The 17740-nt window shown below is 43.4% G+C and overlaps 1 protein-coding gene across 8 annotated transcripts in view; it reads right to left on the bottom strand.

The window, feature by feature from the left end:
- Positions 1 to 3301: 3301 nt before the first annotated feature.
- P4HA1 (prolyl 4-hydroxylase subunit alpha 1) overlaps positions 3302 to 17740 on the bottom strand; it is a 35294-nt gene continuing 20855 nt past the window's right edge. For 2 of the 8 annotated variants that reach the window (XM_071748939.1, XM_071748941.1), the window contains 7 exons: positions 17048 to 17118; positions 11889 to 11988; positions 10374 to 10427; positions 8276 to 8341; positions 7708 to 7776; positions 6957 to 7053; positions 3302 to 6520 (listed from right to left, as the gene is read on the bottom strand). In XM_071748939.1, the coding sequence (XP_071605040.1) occupies positions 6450 to 6520; positions 6957 to 7053; positions 7708 to 7776; positions 8276 to 8341; positions 10374 to 10427; positions 11889 to 11988; positions 17048 to 17118 (528 nt within the window). In that variant the 3' untranslated portion in view covers positions 3302 to 6449. Of the gene's footprint in view, positions 6521 to 6956; positions 7054 to 7707; positions 7777 to 8275; positions 8342 to 10256; positions 10311 to 10373; positions 10428 to 11888; positions 11989 to 17047; positions 17119 to 17740 lie in introns of all 8 variants that reach the window. The other 6 variants (XM_071748937.1, XM_071748940.1, XM_071748943.1 and 3 more) reach the window with 3 other exon arrangements.

Below are 17740 nucleotides of genomic sequence, written 5' to 3'. Positions count from 1 at the left end.
GCAAAGTAGCAGTTCAGAAATAGCTTGGAAACATCGTCTAGAACCCCTGCGTGGCTGTGCTTGGTGCTGTGCTTTTCTGCGGAGCCTTTTAGGGTTGCCCTGGAGGCAATTTCAGAACAAGGCTTTCGTCGTCATCCCCTAGTCCCTGGTGGCTGATCCGTGTGCTGCTGAAGGGAAAAAATGCTGGCAGGGCTGAGGGGATGCAGAACCCAGTGGCCGCTGCATGAGCTGTCCATGCCGCGCCACGCAGGGCATGCAGCCTGGAGAGGGGGTGGCTCTGGCCAGAGTGTGGAGCCCAAGCTGATTGCAAAATCAATTGGAATGGGTTAGGAAAACTGAACAAGGCGGGGGCGGGGGGAGCAGCTGGCGAAATGCAGAGTTGGGGAAAAAAAAAAAAAAAAAAAAAAAAAAAAAAGACTCAGAAACTGTCCTGAAGTTGGTGAATAAAAAAGCAGACTGACTGCTTTCCCAAAACGTGGCAGCTCTTTTCCCCTGCCCCAGGGATGAGACACCCTCTTTTCTTTCTCCTTCTTCCTTCCTTCCACCCCTCCCCACCACAGTCTCCCAAGACATTTTGAGTCCAGCTGTAAATAGCTTGATTGCACCCAAACGCCAAGATCTGAAGAGCAGGAAAAAATGTAGGATTGAGAGAAACTAACAAACACTACAGAACACCTCCCCACACACAGCTGTCTCAGGGGAATTGCTGCTTAGGCTCAGCAGCTGCAATAGTGAGGTCCTGCTGCTGAAGTGGATGTGCACGGTGGGTACCTGCAGGTAGTCTGACCCGCTGCAGTTGCAGACACCCCCTCCCTGTGCCCCCTCTCTAAAGATTTGAAAGGTGCAGATGTTTGCCACGACGGTGAACTCTGACAACTGTTTTCTGAGCCGTGTCTTGACCTCCGGGTAAAGCAGCTCTTGACTCCACGCATTCGTTTCAGACTCCATGATGCTGAAACAGAGCAGCCCCGCGGCTGGGATGCGACACTCACCCCCAGTGTCACCATCAGACTGCTGGCAGCATCGTGTGCTGTCAGATGGGAGGAAAAGCTGCCCGTGTCCTGTCCCCTCCGTCCTCCTCCCCCCCCCCCGCCCCAGACTCAGTGAACCCCGGCCTGGGTGAATCTGGAAACCCTCTTGGCTTCACATTATCAGCCACGCCAAAGCAAACGCTGACCCTTACATCTTGGGCTCGGCTCCTGGGAGGGAGCAGAGTGCAGGGGTTGCTCCACGTCCTTTTGTGCGTTTCTTTTCAAGAGCTCGCTGTCACAGGCAGAAGCACTTTGCCCGGACCCTTCCCTTTGTGTGCTGCTGGGGATGTGGGGCGGGGACAGAGCAGGGAGGGATTGAACTCTTCATCCTTAAGTCTCGGTCAGCTCAGTGAGTTACTGAGGGAAGAAGAAGCATGGCCTCAGGAGGGGAATAGGCAGCTGGTGGTTAAGGTTAGTGGGTTATTCGGGTTGTTTCCACGCTGGGCTTGGGAGCCAGATGAGTCACTGATTATCGGAACAAGAAATGTATCTCGATGATGAAATATCTGGGTCCCTCACAGCGCTAGGTCGGTGTCAGGCAGTGGGAGGATGGGCGGATGGTTACAGACCCTTTCCTTTCCTTCCAGGGCGCTGCGCTCAAGTTTGTGGTCTGGGCGTCTCCAGGAGACAGAGCAGCCTCGCACTGCCTTCCCCCATCCACAGGTGCCAATATTCTCAGATCCTTTCCTCATCTTGTCCTGTCCTGTGGTGATTCCCAGGTCTTTTTCCCTGTCCCTGCCTTGTTTATCTGCAGCTGCTGCAGTTCTTACCCAGTGAAGGTTTCTTCCATCATCACGATCCCCCATGATCCTGCTGTGCTGGAAGAGCCCCGGATGCCCAGATGGGATGCTGGGAAGCTGGAGCGGTTAATCAAGGTTGAACCACAGTTCTCCCCTTCCTCCATGAGAGGGCTTAAAGGTCACAAACACCCCAGAAATCTCAGGAAGTTGGAGTAAGCCCTGTCCTCTGAAAGGACAGAGACATCTGGCTGTTGGCATTCTCCTGGTGCTGGCCCACCTTTCCAAGAGAGGCATGGCAGCACTTTAGCAGCATGCAGAGTAGGTGGGAATGGATTTGATTCATGTTCCCAAAATAATAAAAACGCTGTTATGCTTTACACTCATTTCCTATCCTGTGGCTGCCAAACCTGCTGCAGCATTATCTGTGTCTGGGGGCTACATGGGGCAGTTCCCTACCAGCCAAGTGCTCCAGCAGCAGCACAAGACCCCATTACAGAGCAGTACCATGGTGTCTCACCAGCCCTTGCTATGCTTTTTTTGCTGCTTTCTGATGACCACAAATTAAGTTTGAGAGTTAAGAGAGACAGATGCCTGGGGTGTATCAACTGCAAGTGTCTCAATTACGGGTGACATTAACACCCTCCCACAGGCAATTGTGTGCTCTGCCCCCGAGTGGTTGGTGTCTGTTGCAGGACAGTCTGATCTGATCTTTCTCCCTCTCCCTGGAACTGGTCAGAGCAAGCTGCTTGTTTGACTTCTTGGCTCTGGGATGTGGAGGTACTTGTCAGCCCTGGAAACAGGGATCCTTTGCTGTGCCTGTTTTGTTTCAGGAGCTCGTGTGGTTCCCATGTCAGTCCTAAATCTTGTACCAGCTACTGCCATAAATAAATGCATCACGGAGACACAGGGGCTCAGCCACACTGCTGCAAAGCACTTCTGCTTTTTCCTACATTTTTGCACACAACATGAGCAGCATTAGCTGCCCCATCCAGACCCCCCTGACCTTTTGCAGTCCCCTAGTGTTGTGTATTCCCAACTGAGACACAAAGTTTTGGGCCTGTGAACACAATATTAATTTGTGAGAGGAGAAGCATCTTCTGCACCTGCCTACCTATGGAAGAAACCAGCGAGCTCTGTTTTGAGGTAACACCTATAGATCTGTGATCACATTTACAACAGGAGAGCTTGATGCAGAGGGTTGGTTGTTTTTTTTTTTCACTGCTAATGGCAGTGGCTTTTATTTTAAGCCCTTTTTTTACATTAAAAATATAATTACAAAAAAAAACCAAAAAACAGTCAGGCAGTTTGTCAATTGTCAGTCACTGTGAGCCAACCAGTTTTCAGTTGTCACCTTTAATACAAAACTAGATTCACACAGGAGCCACACTCTTGATCCAAAAGCCCTTTGAGAAATGAAGGGATAAGGCAGGAAGCAGCAGCACTTGGGCAGTCTGTACACCTCTCGTGTGAGGTGCATGGATGCTCCTGCAGTGAAGAAAGAGGATACATGGACTGTCTGCAGATAAAAAGCTCTTCTAATAATCTGGAACAACTTGGTCTGCTGTGTCTCAGCAGACTTTTGAGGTGTTGTTTGGTTTGTTTGGGGTTTTTTTGGTTGTTTTTTTCAAACAGAGGGAAATTTTCCAAAGTCAAAAGACAAACTATTTTTCTTCCCCAAAGTATTGCAAATTATTGTGTTGTTCACTGCTTTAGAAAGTCATGCGCTGAAACATTTTTACTCCCCAGGCAATGCCTCTAAAAACTGTTCATCTGCTGTTCAGCACTGGGGGTACTCAATGGTAGGTAAAGAGAAGGAATTAACTCTTTAGTAAATTTCTCCAGACATTCCACGGCTTCACCCAAGCTTGTCCTTCACCTTCTGCTGTTGGTTAAACAGATGCAGGGAAAAAAACCAACTACCCAATTACTTAATAAAAACAAAACTGTGATTTTGCATTCCTTCAATCCTTCTTCATTCAGCACCATCATTTTTTTTTCCCCACTATGGCAGTAGCTAAAGCAGTCACCAACACTTCTTTTTATTCAGTGTTTTTCTTTTGCCTTATGAAATTTACACAATTTTTAGCACTTAAAGTATCTCCTCTGCTCACTTTAGGAAAAAAAAAAAACAGTATTTCTTTAATAGATAATGTTTTCTCAACATATTTGTGGTGATATCGTTTTTTTCCCCGTGCTTGTTAACGATGCAGGACTGGTTTTTCTAAAAGCATTTATAGATGCATTGGAGAAAACCAATGTCCCAGAGGTGGGAGTAGTAAAATTCTATTCTTTTATTTGCAGGGAAGTGGCAGGACTTACTGCAGCAGTGATTGCCTTTTTATGGAGCTTAAGAAAGTAAAAAAAAAAAAAGGGGGAGAGAAAACCATGGATAAGAATGGAGATGAATGACACTGAGTGACAGGGAGAACACTCAGGCAAGTAGAAATGTTGAGTTGGTTTTAGTTTTTGTTTTTTTAAATGCTTAAAATCTAGCGACCAAAAATATTATCTGATACCCAATAGAAATAGAGAATGAATACTGCTCTAGTGTACCACATATTTAGAATAAATGAGCAGTACAGATGTGAGGTGGAACTACTTCTGATTTTCCTTTTTATTTGTTTTCTTAAGAGCTAGATGGGTTTTGTTTCACATCTGCCAGAAGAACAAGCAAAATGCAGGGCTCAGGATAAACAGTTACGTAGGTCCCAATGCTAACAGGCTCAGTAAAAATTTAAAAACACATTTTCCAGCAAAGTTTTTTAAAGTGTCTTCTGAAAGTATGCAGTTTCTCAAACTATAGTACCTTTAACTTGCATTTTCAGTATTCCAGAGGTATTTTTAACATGTTTTTTCTATGTTTTGGCTCGATTTTCAAGATTTTATTGAGGCAGAAAATCCAATTAAGTAAAATCAGATTTTTTTTCCTTGGTAAAGACTTCAGGCTTGACCCCTAAAATCAGTAAAACCATCATCATCCAGAAAATCAGACTGCTTAGGTAAAGTCTGGTGCAGCTCACTTGGATTCTTGCCCTTCTTGTGCTAGTGGAATATTTAGACATTTTGCTTAAAATCCTACTGTTGAATGATCTAGCTTAGACAGGTGAGCCTCCCAGCAGCCTCTCCTCATGCTGCAGAGCTCTTCCCGTGCTGGGGGCAGCAGGGACAGCAGCAATTCCTCCTGCAGGAATCTGACAAGCAGAACAAAAGTTCAGCAGCTACAGCAGCCAGAGTCTCATCTCCCTCAGAGGATTCCACTCCATCTCAGCCTAAGGATGACTCGTCACAAACTAAGGTCCCTAACAGTCACCAGGAGTGAGCTGTTCCAGTGCAGGCACTGCTGACTCTGGTAACACTTTTTCTGTGTGGGTGGCATGAATCAGAACGGCTCCAGCCCTGGCTCATGGGAAGAACAGCACCAGAGCCTCTGGAGGAGGCCCCTTCCCAGCACTTCCTTGCTCAGGAGTGCCAGTGATGGCTCAGGAGAGGAAAGGCAGCATGAGGCTGGGGTGGAGGCAGCCTCTGCAAGGTGAGCAGCACCAAACCATCCAGAGTGGGCACCTTCTCTGCCATACTCTGTGAAGTTGCCCCCCTGTGCCCACAGGCACAGCTGCGGCCTGCACGCAGCATCCGCAGCAGGAAAAAGACATTGGCAAAATCAGAAGCATCTAAAAAAGATTTAGGATTATAAATAGGCCATCTATTTCTCACAAAACCTTGAGAACTAGGATGAGGATGGAGAGCATTCTGTGAAAACTGTGTGTTACACCTCAGCACCCAAAGTCTCATAACCAGTTTGAAATTCCAGCATCCTAAGGCACAATTACTTTGCTTTGTGAAGATGGTAACATTCCCATTCCCATCCCCATTGCCCAAGGAACAGATGTAAGAGGTGACTACCAAGACAGAATAAAAGCAGCATTTGTTTATGTGGACAAACATTTTTAAAAAAAAAGAGGGAACCTGGGCTGTAATTGTCAGGCTGGTCTGATGCAGGCACATGTTTGACACAGCACTGCTGAAGCATCTTGTTGATGCAGATGTGAACTGCTGGCCATTTGCAAGGCTAAGAGCCAGACTTCCCAAAGAGGCTGAGAAGGAAGACAGTTTTAAAATGGGGCCTTTTGTGGAGGCAAAAGAAAAGGCTAAAACATGATAACCTGATTCCCAGAGAAACACAAGCCATGCCCGCAGTTCTCAACAGTAGTGGTCAGGCACTCCAGGGAAGCAAGGAGTTAAATGTCTGGGAATTAAGGAATATGAAGGGGTTTAATTCATCCTTCCTTAGCAGCCTTCCCATTCAGTCGTCCCACCCTCAGCAGGCTGACTGTTGCAAGGAGGACTTTAAGCAAACAACCCCTGGTTTTCCATGCTGCTCAGAGGGGCGATGGTGAAGGAACACCACACACAACACCACTATTTGTTGTGGCCCTGATCTGTATTTTGTCCTTTTTTTTTTTTTTCTGTCACACTCATAAACCTTAAAAACCAATATATTTTGATCAGAAAACCTTAAAGGGATATTTTAGAGGGAACTAAAAGCATGTTTGTTTTGTCCACAGATGAAACACCGGTGTGGTTGAAGACTGAACCTGTAGTGGAGTGTTAGTCAATTGTAAACGGTAGGAGATGTGTGCATTTTACACAGAATACAGGAGAGACAAAGGAGGAGGCTGCATCATTCCAACTCTGATAAACTGCACGGTCTTCGGAATTCCTGTCCCCGCTCGTGGAGCCATTTATTGGATACTGCAAAGACAGAAAGGGATTTGATCACTGCATCTGGTTAGCTCCTGCTTCCATTTAAGCTAAATATATGCTAATGGCCACTCTTCAGTTAAGTGTGGGATTATCTTGATTTTTCAAAGTATTTTAATACACGTGCAAATGCGAAGTTGGTCTAATACCTTCAAGAGGCAAAAAAACCTTCCAGTATCTGCAGAGCTACAAAAGACTATTAAAGTAGATATACTGTGACATGTTTTTGATATATATAATAAAATATGCTAATATATATAATGTATATAGAAAGACAGGAAGTAAATATAGCTATAAAGGACCAGATTTCTGGCTGGTTTTATTCCATCATTTAGTCCAGAGGGAAAGAAAAGAAAAGCAAGACAACCCACCAAAGCCCCAGACCTCCCTCCTGGTCACAGGCAAGAACAAACTGAGAGGCACTCACCCCATTTGTTTCCAACTAGTACTGGGCAGGCTGCGTGCCGCGTGCTGTAATCTCCTTCTCCGCTTGGGAAGAGATTGTACCAGAATACAGCTGTCCCCTGGAATTGCAGTGGGGACAATCAGCATTTTGCTCTGTGTGAAACATGCTCTCACACCAACTTAACAAAAAGGCAAAGGTATGTGTACTTGTATTTCAGGTGTTCCTTTTAAATTGAAGGCTCTTTTTCCTTGTCTACCATGTACCTTCCTTCAGGAATGAGCGTCCTTTGAGTCACTGGGAGTCCATATATACTTGGCAATTATTTTTTTTAAGACCTAAGCCAGTTTAATTCAACTCTGACCAGTTTTAGAAAGCAAGATAATTTACTAGAAAAGAACAGCAGGCTAGCAAGATCTTTTTGAAGGAAGAAACACAACAGGAACACATAGGTTCAGGAAGAATTCCCTACAGATGTCTCAAGACTAAAATGACTGAGATATCTGAGTATTTTCAAACTGTGTTTTGAAAGTTCTGCATTAGAAGCATTTAAGTCCAAAAAAACCTATTGTTAACACAGAGAACATCAGGGGCCTTTGGAAACGCCAGGACTACTCCAGTAGGTACACTTAATTGTAAGTACTGCTGTGCTCCTATGTGCTCCAGTCTTCTTTATATAAACTCATTTTAAAGCTTCTTTTTAGACATTTGTACATTTTGTCTTTGTGCGTAGGTGGAGAGAAGAGTGGTGAAATTGGGTAACAAACCTGCTTACCTTTTTAGGCCAAACACTGGCTCCCACTTCAGGAAAGACCGTAGCTCCCCCTGCTGACACATCACTCATCTGGAAGGTGAGGAAAGGCCCAGGTGAGGTGCAAGCTGATTTATTCCCAAGAGTCACATTTTAGTTCAAAATAACTAGGTGACTGAACAACTGAATTTCTGCCAACCAATCAGTGAGCAAAGGCTGTGTGATTAACAACCTTAAGTATTGCTGAACCCCACGTATTTTGTTCAAAATGCAACAGCCAGCCTCATCCCTGAGCATTACACTCTCAAGTGTTTTGGCAAAGAGCATGCAGATATAAAAATTAATAGAAAGTGAAAAAATTTAAGCTGATGCTCACTTTTGAGAGGAAAAAACCTCCTTTTGTACACATGGCAGAACTCCTGCTTACAGGTAAGTAAATTCCCTATGTGTATTTCTGCTAAGTTAGTACTGCCTTTGTTTGCAAGTCACTTCAGTACAAAAGATGTAATGGTATCATTCAAGGCTTTATAATATACAGCGATAGATATTTTTGGCACTTAGCACAGACACATGAAAGAAATATATCACTTACATAGAACAACCAAGTAGCAATTCTGTTGCCTGTTCCCAATTCCTTAAAAGCATCTGGCTCATCCTTCTACAAATAAAAACAAGCAGATTTAATAAGCATTTCATTTTGATTACTGAGAGAAGCCAATGACACACAGCTGCAGAGCCAGCAGCAAATTCATGCAGAAGAATTAACTCAATCCCTCTATTTGGAAGGAGAGGAGACTGCAATATGAGTGTATCTATTAATTTAAATAAACCAGGTATTTTAAAATTCTGTAATACAGGGGAGGCATAAGCCCAAATTGTTAATAGGTAAGAACAACTATGCTGTCTGAAAATGAGTATATAAATCCTCTTCCCAGCCACAAACTTTGTTGCTTAATTTCACCTGCTTAGTGTGAGGAGAGCTCTTCAGTCCCAGTGCTGCTCCAGCAGTGCTCTGCTGCAGGGGTAGGGCTGCTGCCAGCCCTGTGCCCCCGGGGCTGGTTGGGCCACTCAGGCCCTCGCCCACCTTCCTGCTCCGGCTCTTCCCACCCTGCACTGGAGCTGCCCGTGGGGCTGCTGTGCCGGGCAGGCTGCTGGTGGGGCTGCACACCGGCACAGGGACATTGCCGAATGCCAGAGAGTAATTAAGGAGGGCGGGCCCGGCGATCCCAGCCGCAGGGCCTCTGGCAGCTGCTCCCGAAGCTTTTCACCAAATCGCAGAAGAATGTGAGTGGTGTGGCTGTGACCCCAGTGCTGCGGTGCAAGGGGAGTGCTCCTCCCATCCACACCCCGGGCACTTACCGCTGCTTCTTCACTACAGCTGGGAAGAGGGGAGGAAGCCGAGTGCAACTCGGCAGAGCCAAAAGTGTCCCAGGCTAACAAAGCAGCCATGAGATCCACCTGGGCATCTGAGAGTTTTTCATTGCTTGACTTACAAGGAGAAAACCCCATTTTGATGGGTTAGGAAACTAATTTGTGTAACACATCACAGCCCAGCCCCTGACCACTATTTGTGTGTGCTAAAATTCAGGCAATCAATTAATCCATGCATTTACAAACAATAATTAACCATTGTGATGCTTTTTGGCATGTGCTTACAGAGCAGTAATTCCAATTAACAGTTGGTGGCTTGGATTCACAGCACAAGGTTAATCTGAAGGTGTTAAATCACACGTAAGCGCGCCCAGTAAATAACCAACTGAATTCAGAGGCATTATTTCCAGCAGTCTGCAACTTAAGCTGGAACAGAAATGGGTTGGGAATTTAAATCAAATCCAAAAAAAGAAAATCAAGATGGTGAGATGAGACCCTGGTGGGCTTCTTCCAGTTTCAGGAGTCTGCCAGCAAGCAGCAGAGCTCTTATGTTTTTCAAAATTTCTTCAACAGCATGAAAGACTCCTGAGTCTCAGCACTGTGGAAAATTCTCTCCCACATCGTGGGCCTACAGTGTAAGCTGCAACGTGAGCTCTCCTCAGCTGCCCACAAACTACAGAGAGGGCATTAAGCTCTCCCCATGCAGCCACATTTGTCTTACTCAGCAATGCAATAAATGCTACCAACAGGGCTGTGGTAGCTTCAGTGCATCACTGTGTTTTAGCTGCTGGTACCGTCCCAGGATGCCCACCACGTTTTTAAACAGTCTACACAATTTTATACAGTATATCCTTCAGTAACTTTAAACAAAATGGCTTTACATGGCCAGTACCCTGGGCCAGCTAGAGTTTCTGTAAATGCTTCTCCAGCTGTAGACTAAAGCTACTGCCCTGTGCTCTGTTAATACCAGTCACTTCTTCAGAATAATTTTTAATTGCTTTTGAAGAAAAGCCTTGTTGCTCCGTAATGCCTAAAAAGTTTATCAGTTCAGCTGGTGGTTTAAAGGGCTTTTTCCACTAATGTGGATTAGAAAAGTTGAAAAGTCTACGAAACTGAATACACATTAAAGAACACAAATTGTGCCACAGCCAACAGGCCCAGGCTTCACCAGGTGACTATCTCTCCTCCATGTCTTTACTTGCCCGTGCAAAGTCAAAGTGGGGTTCATACTGTCCTCCCACTCCATAATTTGCCACCTGAAAAAGAGAAACACAGTACTTGTGAAGAAGAAAGAGGTGAAGAGAGGAAACAGGACTTACCCTTCCAAAATCAAAATGAGGCTCATACTGGCCTCCTACTCCGTAGTTGGCTACCTACAGTGAAAGGAGAAGCACAAACTCTAGTAAAGCAGTATTTTACCCAGACAAGAATTTTACTGTCATCTACAAGCTTTTGATAGATGAAATTTGCAAATCAAGCCACAGGAAATGATGAGTCTCTGCTAGCTAACTTGTGCTGTATGCAGCAAAGTTCTGCAGACAACTCTGACTTCACCCAGGCTCCTCAGCAGTGAGGAGATAGAACCTGATGCTGAGTCTTAGCCCTTCCTCCTGCCTCTGCAGTTTTACACTGAACACCAGCTCCCAGAAAAGCCACAGCTGAGCATTCCCATTCCCAGGGTTCTTTCCTTGAAAGCTCTTTTTTCTGCCCCCAGTAAGGCACTCTATTGCTAAGTGCCTCCTACTCTCTGATCTAATGACCTTTAAGTGAAAGAACCTGACCACAGAACTTTCGAAACTCCTGGAACCCTGGACAGCCACAGGTGCCAAGGAGGCCCTGGATGTTTGGCTACAAGAGCAGCAGCACACCCAAGCCTGGCAACACAAGATGCAGTGTGCTCCAGGTAAGGAATCTGGTACTGTCCCAGGGCAGAAAAGTTTTATGCTATACTAACTACTAGTTTTATGCTATACTTCCACTACAGGCTATATTTTTGTTTCAAAAGAGGTCATGGAGCTTTTACATCATTCAAGTTTAAATAATATTTTGATCTCTATGTTAATAAAGAGGATCCAATGTCCATGTTTCTATTTTGCTTTTTTTTTTTTTTTTTCCATGCCTTCCCATTCTCTATTTTCAACTGGATGTTTGGGCATTTTATCAGGAGTCTTACTGGAGTAGCACATTAGTGCAATAGCTTTCAGGAACCATGTCCTAGTGTCCCACTTTCTAGTTGTTCACACTTCCTCAGGATCAGTGAAACAGCTGTTCATTTAAAAGCCTCAAGCAAATGGAACATGAGGAATGAGTACTGCTGGAATTAAATTTACTAAGCTACAGATACAGTCAGTCAGCCTTTCCCATATTACAAACACCAGACATACTGCTGGCCTTCTAGAACCAGGGACAGGATGGCAAATCTAATCACCTATTCACTCTGCCTGCCTGTAAGTGTCAGTCAAACTGAACTTTTTTACTGTCACCACAGAGCAAAGTTTGACCCTGCAGCAATGGAACTCAGGGGTATTACTATAAACAGAAAAGAACTGCACGTCCACCTCAGGAGTTTTAGCTGTGACTGTTTCCCTCAAGCAACTGAAAGCCACTTCACACTAAAGTAAGCACTACTCTGCCCTGCGAAGATAACTTTGCTTCTTTCTCCCTGTAGAAAACCCACTCATTCCTCCCAGGGCCTGGTATCAAACCACCCATCAAATCAGCTGAATGACCTTTTGTGGCCACCTCACCAACAGTGCTGCACAGTGCTGCACACTAAGCCATTTAAAAATAAATGCTAACTGACATTCACCACCATAGCTGTCCTAACAGTTTACCTGTAGTTCCTCTGCTGTGGAGACATCGAGTCCTGTCAGGTCCTGTATCCGGGTGTTAATGCGAGATACCACAGGGCTTTCATAGCCAGACAACCAAGCACTAAGTGAGGGAGGGGGAAAAATATATTAGTAAGATATGGCAGCAATGGGCAGTATGCCAACAGTACAGAAACAGCATTTGGAATTATGAAAAAAAAATAAATAAATCTCAAATTCTAAGTATTTTTAAAGAATTTGGTAGGATGAACAAAAATAGTTCCAGGGCATTACTAAAGCCTACATTTAGTTAATAAACATGTTTAAAGGACACACACACTGGTTTAAGGAAGCTCTGAGAACTTTAATTCTCATATTGGAGTACCAAGTAGCCAAAGGAAACATTCCAAACAGTGAAATCTGCTGTATGCTGTTTTCTAAAACAGGCAAAAAGGTTTTGTGCTTACCCATTCAAAACAGCTAACTTAAGCTCCACATTTGATGCATTTTGAAGCAACACTTGGGAAAGGAATAGGTGAGTTACTTCAGTTAGCATACTCTGAGTCTATGTGGTTGTCACTCAGAGGCTCTTCTACATCATGCACTTGCAGGCAAGCACACTGTCCTCTGTAATTTCATGTCACTCACCTGTGCAACGGTACTAAAAATTCATACTAAAGCAATTAAAATCCTCATCATAAATTTCTTTACTATTTTCCCTATTGAACTATTTCTGCCAGAGCAGCCTATCATGAATTTGGTATTAGCACCTTTCAGGTACAGAACGATTTTTAATGAAAACCAAACAGCAACAAAACCACAAAACAACCCAACATCCCTGCTGGACCCTTACCAGCTGTGAACACATCCTGTTGCTCACACGGAAACACATACACATTTTTTCCTCTATTTACAAGATAAGCATTTTGTTTTCTTTGGACAAAAATATCAATTTCATCTACCCAGTCTTTTTTTTTTTTTTTCCTTTCTTTTTTTTTTTCCTTTTTTTTTTTCCTTTTAAAAAACCTCACTCAGCTGCTGTTCACATAGTCCTTGTTTTCCTTGATGCTCTCCTCATCCCACTGTAGCCCATGCATCTTCATTTTACCTGCTCCTCATGTTCCTCTCTTGGCATGCTAATTACCCTTCCTGCTCTCTTCCTTCACCCAGGCAGCTCCCTTGCTAGTCACTAATATGCATGACAATATTAATGATTCAGGCTCCATGTTTCCCCCTTTTTGCAGGAAAATGGAGACAGCCAGATCTATCTGTTTTCTGCCCTTCTGGGCTCATCAGTGATTCCTGGTTTTACAAGGCTGTTGGACAGAAATACTGGTGCTCAGAGCCTAGCTTGAAAGTACAACATAGTGCTTCTACTCAAGTGACCCTTCACATCTATACTAAATTAAGGTTATTTAATGAAAAAAAATTGCAATTAAAAAAACCCTCACACCAAAACATTCTGCATGGGAGGAACAGTAGCGTGACACATGACACAAGGCACTGACACAGGTTACAGAATCTCTATGAGCATTTTTTTTTTTAATGACAAATGAGCTACAGATAAATAGGATTTCTCAAAACAGACTTTGCACAAACACAGAAACAGATTCATTCACTTCTGAACACTGTTAGTATAAGGAAGTGTTATAATGCAACCTTCTTTGATTTAAAGTGATAGAAGTCAAAGACTGCTTATATGAGACACCTGCCCAAAACAACAAAAAAAGGCAGCTAAGTAGCCACATGCTGTGCAGCCATGTTGAACAGATAATGCTTACAAAGCCCTCTACCCTCACACTTAATACACAGAAAATCCCCAGCACAGGTCCATGCAAGCCCATTGAGCCTTCGATGTGTAGGGTCTCACTACTTCTGTCCAGCCTACCTGAAAGACTTCAAGGGAAAAAAAAAAAGAAAAAAAAAAAGGCAAGTATTCGGTATTGGTTATTTAGAATAGCCATGAGTGCTCTGAATATTCCAACAGGGATAATGCTATACCCTTTCATTAAGTTAAAGTACTAAAGTACTATATATGTATTTTAAAAATAAATTTAATTGCCTGAGGATACAAAGAAAGTCTATAAAAGGTGAAGGAAACAGAGAACTGAAATCGTATTTGCAGTGCCAGTCTGTCTGCTGGTTTATGAGCAGAACTTGAAGGGAAGCATGCAGTGCTGAGTAATTTTCTGTGAAGAGTTACAGTGTGATTTAACCCCATAAGCATCGGGAAACCTGCTTCTATAAGGGCAGGGTGCTAGGGGGAGCCTGCAGACCCCTGCACCAGCAGCAGCTCTCTCTATGCCTGCTGCTGTATCTAGGATGCACCATGAGGACCTTTTGTTACTGAAGGTTTTGCCTAGCAGCCTTCACAGTATATAATCACCTGTCCTATGTTGTCCTCGTTGCTCCTCTCAGCCTTGGTCCCTTACTTACATGAAAGTGTGTGTGCCTAGTTGAGGACCATTTATAGCAGGTATCACGTGGTGCAGAATCACAGTCTTAAATTGTGCTCAGCAACCTGTTTCTTTTAATATATTCATAGTCCAAGGTTCATCATAATTCAGTAAATGCACACAGCTCTCTTCTTCAATATCCTTTTGTTCAGTTGCTCATCTGACAAGATAACTTGCCTGAACTGCTCAGAAATAGGCCAGGGTGCTGCTGACACCTATGAGTCCACCCTGGGTAGAAAACGTTCCAACAAGAAGGGACAAGCTTACTTCTTGGGAAGTAACAAACATGGTAGTTTAAGGTGTGGGTGACTTTACCTACTGGAGGATTCAGTATTTTCATAAGGCAAAATTCCCAGACTACAAAGCAATAGTATTTTGGTGTCCCACTTGGCTTTGTAAAATGGCACCCATGAACTAGACTAATACATTACAGAAATCAAGAGGATTTAATTAGTGGGCTGAATTCATGGGGGGATTTCTTCTTCCTCACACTGAGATCTGGCTTTTAACAACTTCTACAGCCATTACAAACAGCTAAGAGCAATTACATTTGTTCCTCCCTTTTATGCTTCTGTATCAGGTATCTTATTAGTGAGTTTATTAGCACAAGATTTATATGCAGAAATAATTTTAGACTAAGCAGCGTATTAGGAAAAAAAACCAAACCAACTGTCCAGAGCTACATGACATACAAGGAAAAGATTATGTCCTCCAACTGCATTACTCAGCCTGGCATCAAACATTATGAAGCCCGTGTCCTTAGTCACACAAAATATTGCCATTAATGTTTAAAAGATTTCTAAAATGTACTTAGTGTGTAAAAAGTACTGGTAGAGATGCAGCAGGGAGTGAATAAAAGAACAGGCTTGTATTTCTGAAGTGGAATTTAACATAATATGCTACAAGCTCTGACTGGCTGCTGGGAGGAGAGAGAAAAAAAACAGCTTTTTTAAAAGCAGTGTCAGAGTGGTGGAGTTTATTCTGGTTCAGCACACAGCATGGCTTGATGGTGCTCCTGGAACTACTGGCAAGGTGCCCCCTTTTATACAGCCTGCCACGTATTGCACAGCGAACAGTAGTCCTCTCAATGAGAAGAATGTTGTAATTTAGAAGTGCATTTGCTAGGAAAGAATGTTTGAAGTGGGGAAAGTAGTCAGCTATTAAAAAAAATAAAGCAAGCATTTTTTCAGTTTTCAGGAGCAATGATTCATCTGGAATCCAAACCAGCTCCAAGAGTTCTAACAGAGAGGCATTTCTACCACTGATTCCACAGAAGTCCAGTGATCCAGCGTTAGTAACGAGATCCTTCTGAAGCAGCCTGGCTTGGGGGCTTTGAGGGTGGCTTTTACCTCCTGCTTTACATTTATGTGTTAAGTTCTATTTTACAGTATATACAAACCTAAACAATCTGCACACAGAAGAATGCAAAGGCAAGGGGAAGAGTGAGAAGTCCCCCTCCATCCTGAAGTCCCCTCCAACCCTCAAAACAACTGTCTTCACTAACTTTGCAATGTGCTGTGCCCCATCTGTGATTTACTTGTGTGTTTCTTGCAATACTAACTCCAGTTTCCAGTGAGAGACAAAATTGAAAACAGTAGCTGTGAGTTCCTTCAGAATGTCAGAAGGAAGTCCCAGAGCACCAAACCTTAAACACATAAGGGAGTGGCCTCCATTAGAGGACAAACCCTGAGACTGAATAAACGCTTTCTTTAAAATACACAGTCACAGACAACTAGGATAGATAAGACATGGACAGATTTTACAATTAAAAACAAACACACAAAAAATTAAATGCAAAACATGTCAAACAGGAAGACCTATGTTCCTGAAGTCATTCTGAAGGTGGTGATAAGGATCAAGCTTGTAAGAGTTCATCAGACAATTTCCAAAGGACTCCCCCTACCTGCACATAGTCTGATAAGTGGGCAAACCTGGATGATGCTGAAGGTGCAAGGCAGTCCTCAATGTCTAAAAAAAGTTTTCAACTTGCCACTACTTGTAACAAGCATGCCTTTAAGGATCAGACTTCAGCTATGATGGTTTTCTAGTTTCTGTGACAGTTATAATCATTCCTGAATCAATCACCTTGCAATCAAGTACACTGAAGGCCTTTCATCTTTTTAAAGATGACTTACAGCTAAATAAAAACCTTTGACCTACTAGCCACTCTAATTTCAGGTTTTTTTTCCTCAAAGAAGATGAAAGAACACTAGCTCTCTATTAAAGCAGCAACTACCTTCAAACAAAGAAGTTCTTTACAATTACCAACTAGCTTTAATTTGCACTGTTCCTGTGATTTCAAACAGCTCACTAGTGCCTGGTTAGAAGCAGCAACTATCAGCAGTGAAGTTTAGAGGTAGAGGGGAGCACCACAGGCAATTTCAACCTGGTTGAAAAAATTAATACAATTTTCACTGTTTGTTAGCATGAGCAGAACCCCGTGCAGTGCTCACCTTTTAGTACGTTAGTTGCACCAGACAAGCCATGCAGAGCGAAATTTTGAGGGCACTTCCCTTGTGGCTACCACTAACATTTAGAACTATTTTATATTCTAGCAGACTCTCTGTGTTACATGAGAGGTCCGTTTGCTTTATGCCAATCACTTTTTCCTAAAGCCAGACTAAGCTATGCAAAATCCTTCTTTGCTCCATGTTTAGAGATGAAGCAGCACCATGCCAGACCATACTTCCTCAGACTAGATATACTTTTGGAAAACGTTCCCCTTACCTCTTAGAGACTCTGTAATGTGCTGTGGTCAGTTTCCCAGTCTCAGGGTCATGAACAGTAGCACGGCTCAGCTACAAAAAGAGAAAGGACAAAGGCTTACCCACCTCATAGGCTGCTTTTTCGCCAAGCCACAGGTGTTTGAAAGGGTTCCGATTGGTCTGGATGGTATGCAATGCTCTTATATTAGCAATATTAGAAGGGCAACAGAAGCTGTAGCTGCCATGTCCAAATCAAATCAAATTGATTGGAAAAATTTGGTTAGATTGTCCTTTCACTTTTTTCCTCCTTTTTTTTTTTTTTTCTCCTTTTTTTTTCTTTTTTTTTTTTTTTTTTTAACTAGTTTTCCTGCAAATAATTTGTGATGCTGAGTTTCACAGACAATTCCTTTCCACCCAGAAGTGTAGCTCCTTTCGGAATTTTAGCTTGATTGTGGTGGAATGTGCAGCCCATCTTTAATCACCATTACTAAAACCAAGAGCTGCAGGGAGGGGGGGCGGGCAAGGAGCAGGTGGTTGCTTTTACAACCAGCCAGTTTTGGAAAACATGAGCTAAATTCAGTATTTGTAGTACTAAATGGACAAACTGGAAAGGACCAGGAGTCCTGTGAAAACAAACCTGCGTCCTACCAGATTTGTGTTAGCTGGAGACAAAAGAGCCCAGGCAGGAGAGCAGGATTATCTCAGACAATGAAAT

Source organism: Heliangelus exortis, chromosome 7 (assembly GCF_036169615.1).
Source record: "Heliangelus exortis chromosome 7, bHelExo1.hap1, whole genome shotgun sequence".
Taxonomy (NCBI): Eukaryota; Metazoa; Chordata; class Aves; order Apodiformes; family Trochilidae; genus Heliangelus; species Heliangelus exortis.
The sequence above is the reverse complement of the archived record's forward strand: the minus strand, read 5'-3'. Positions and strand labels throughout refer to the sequence as shown.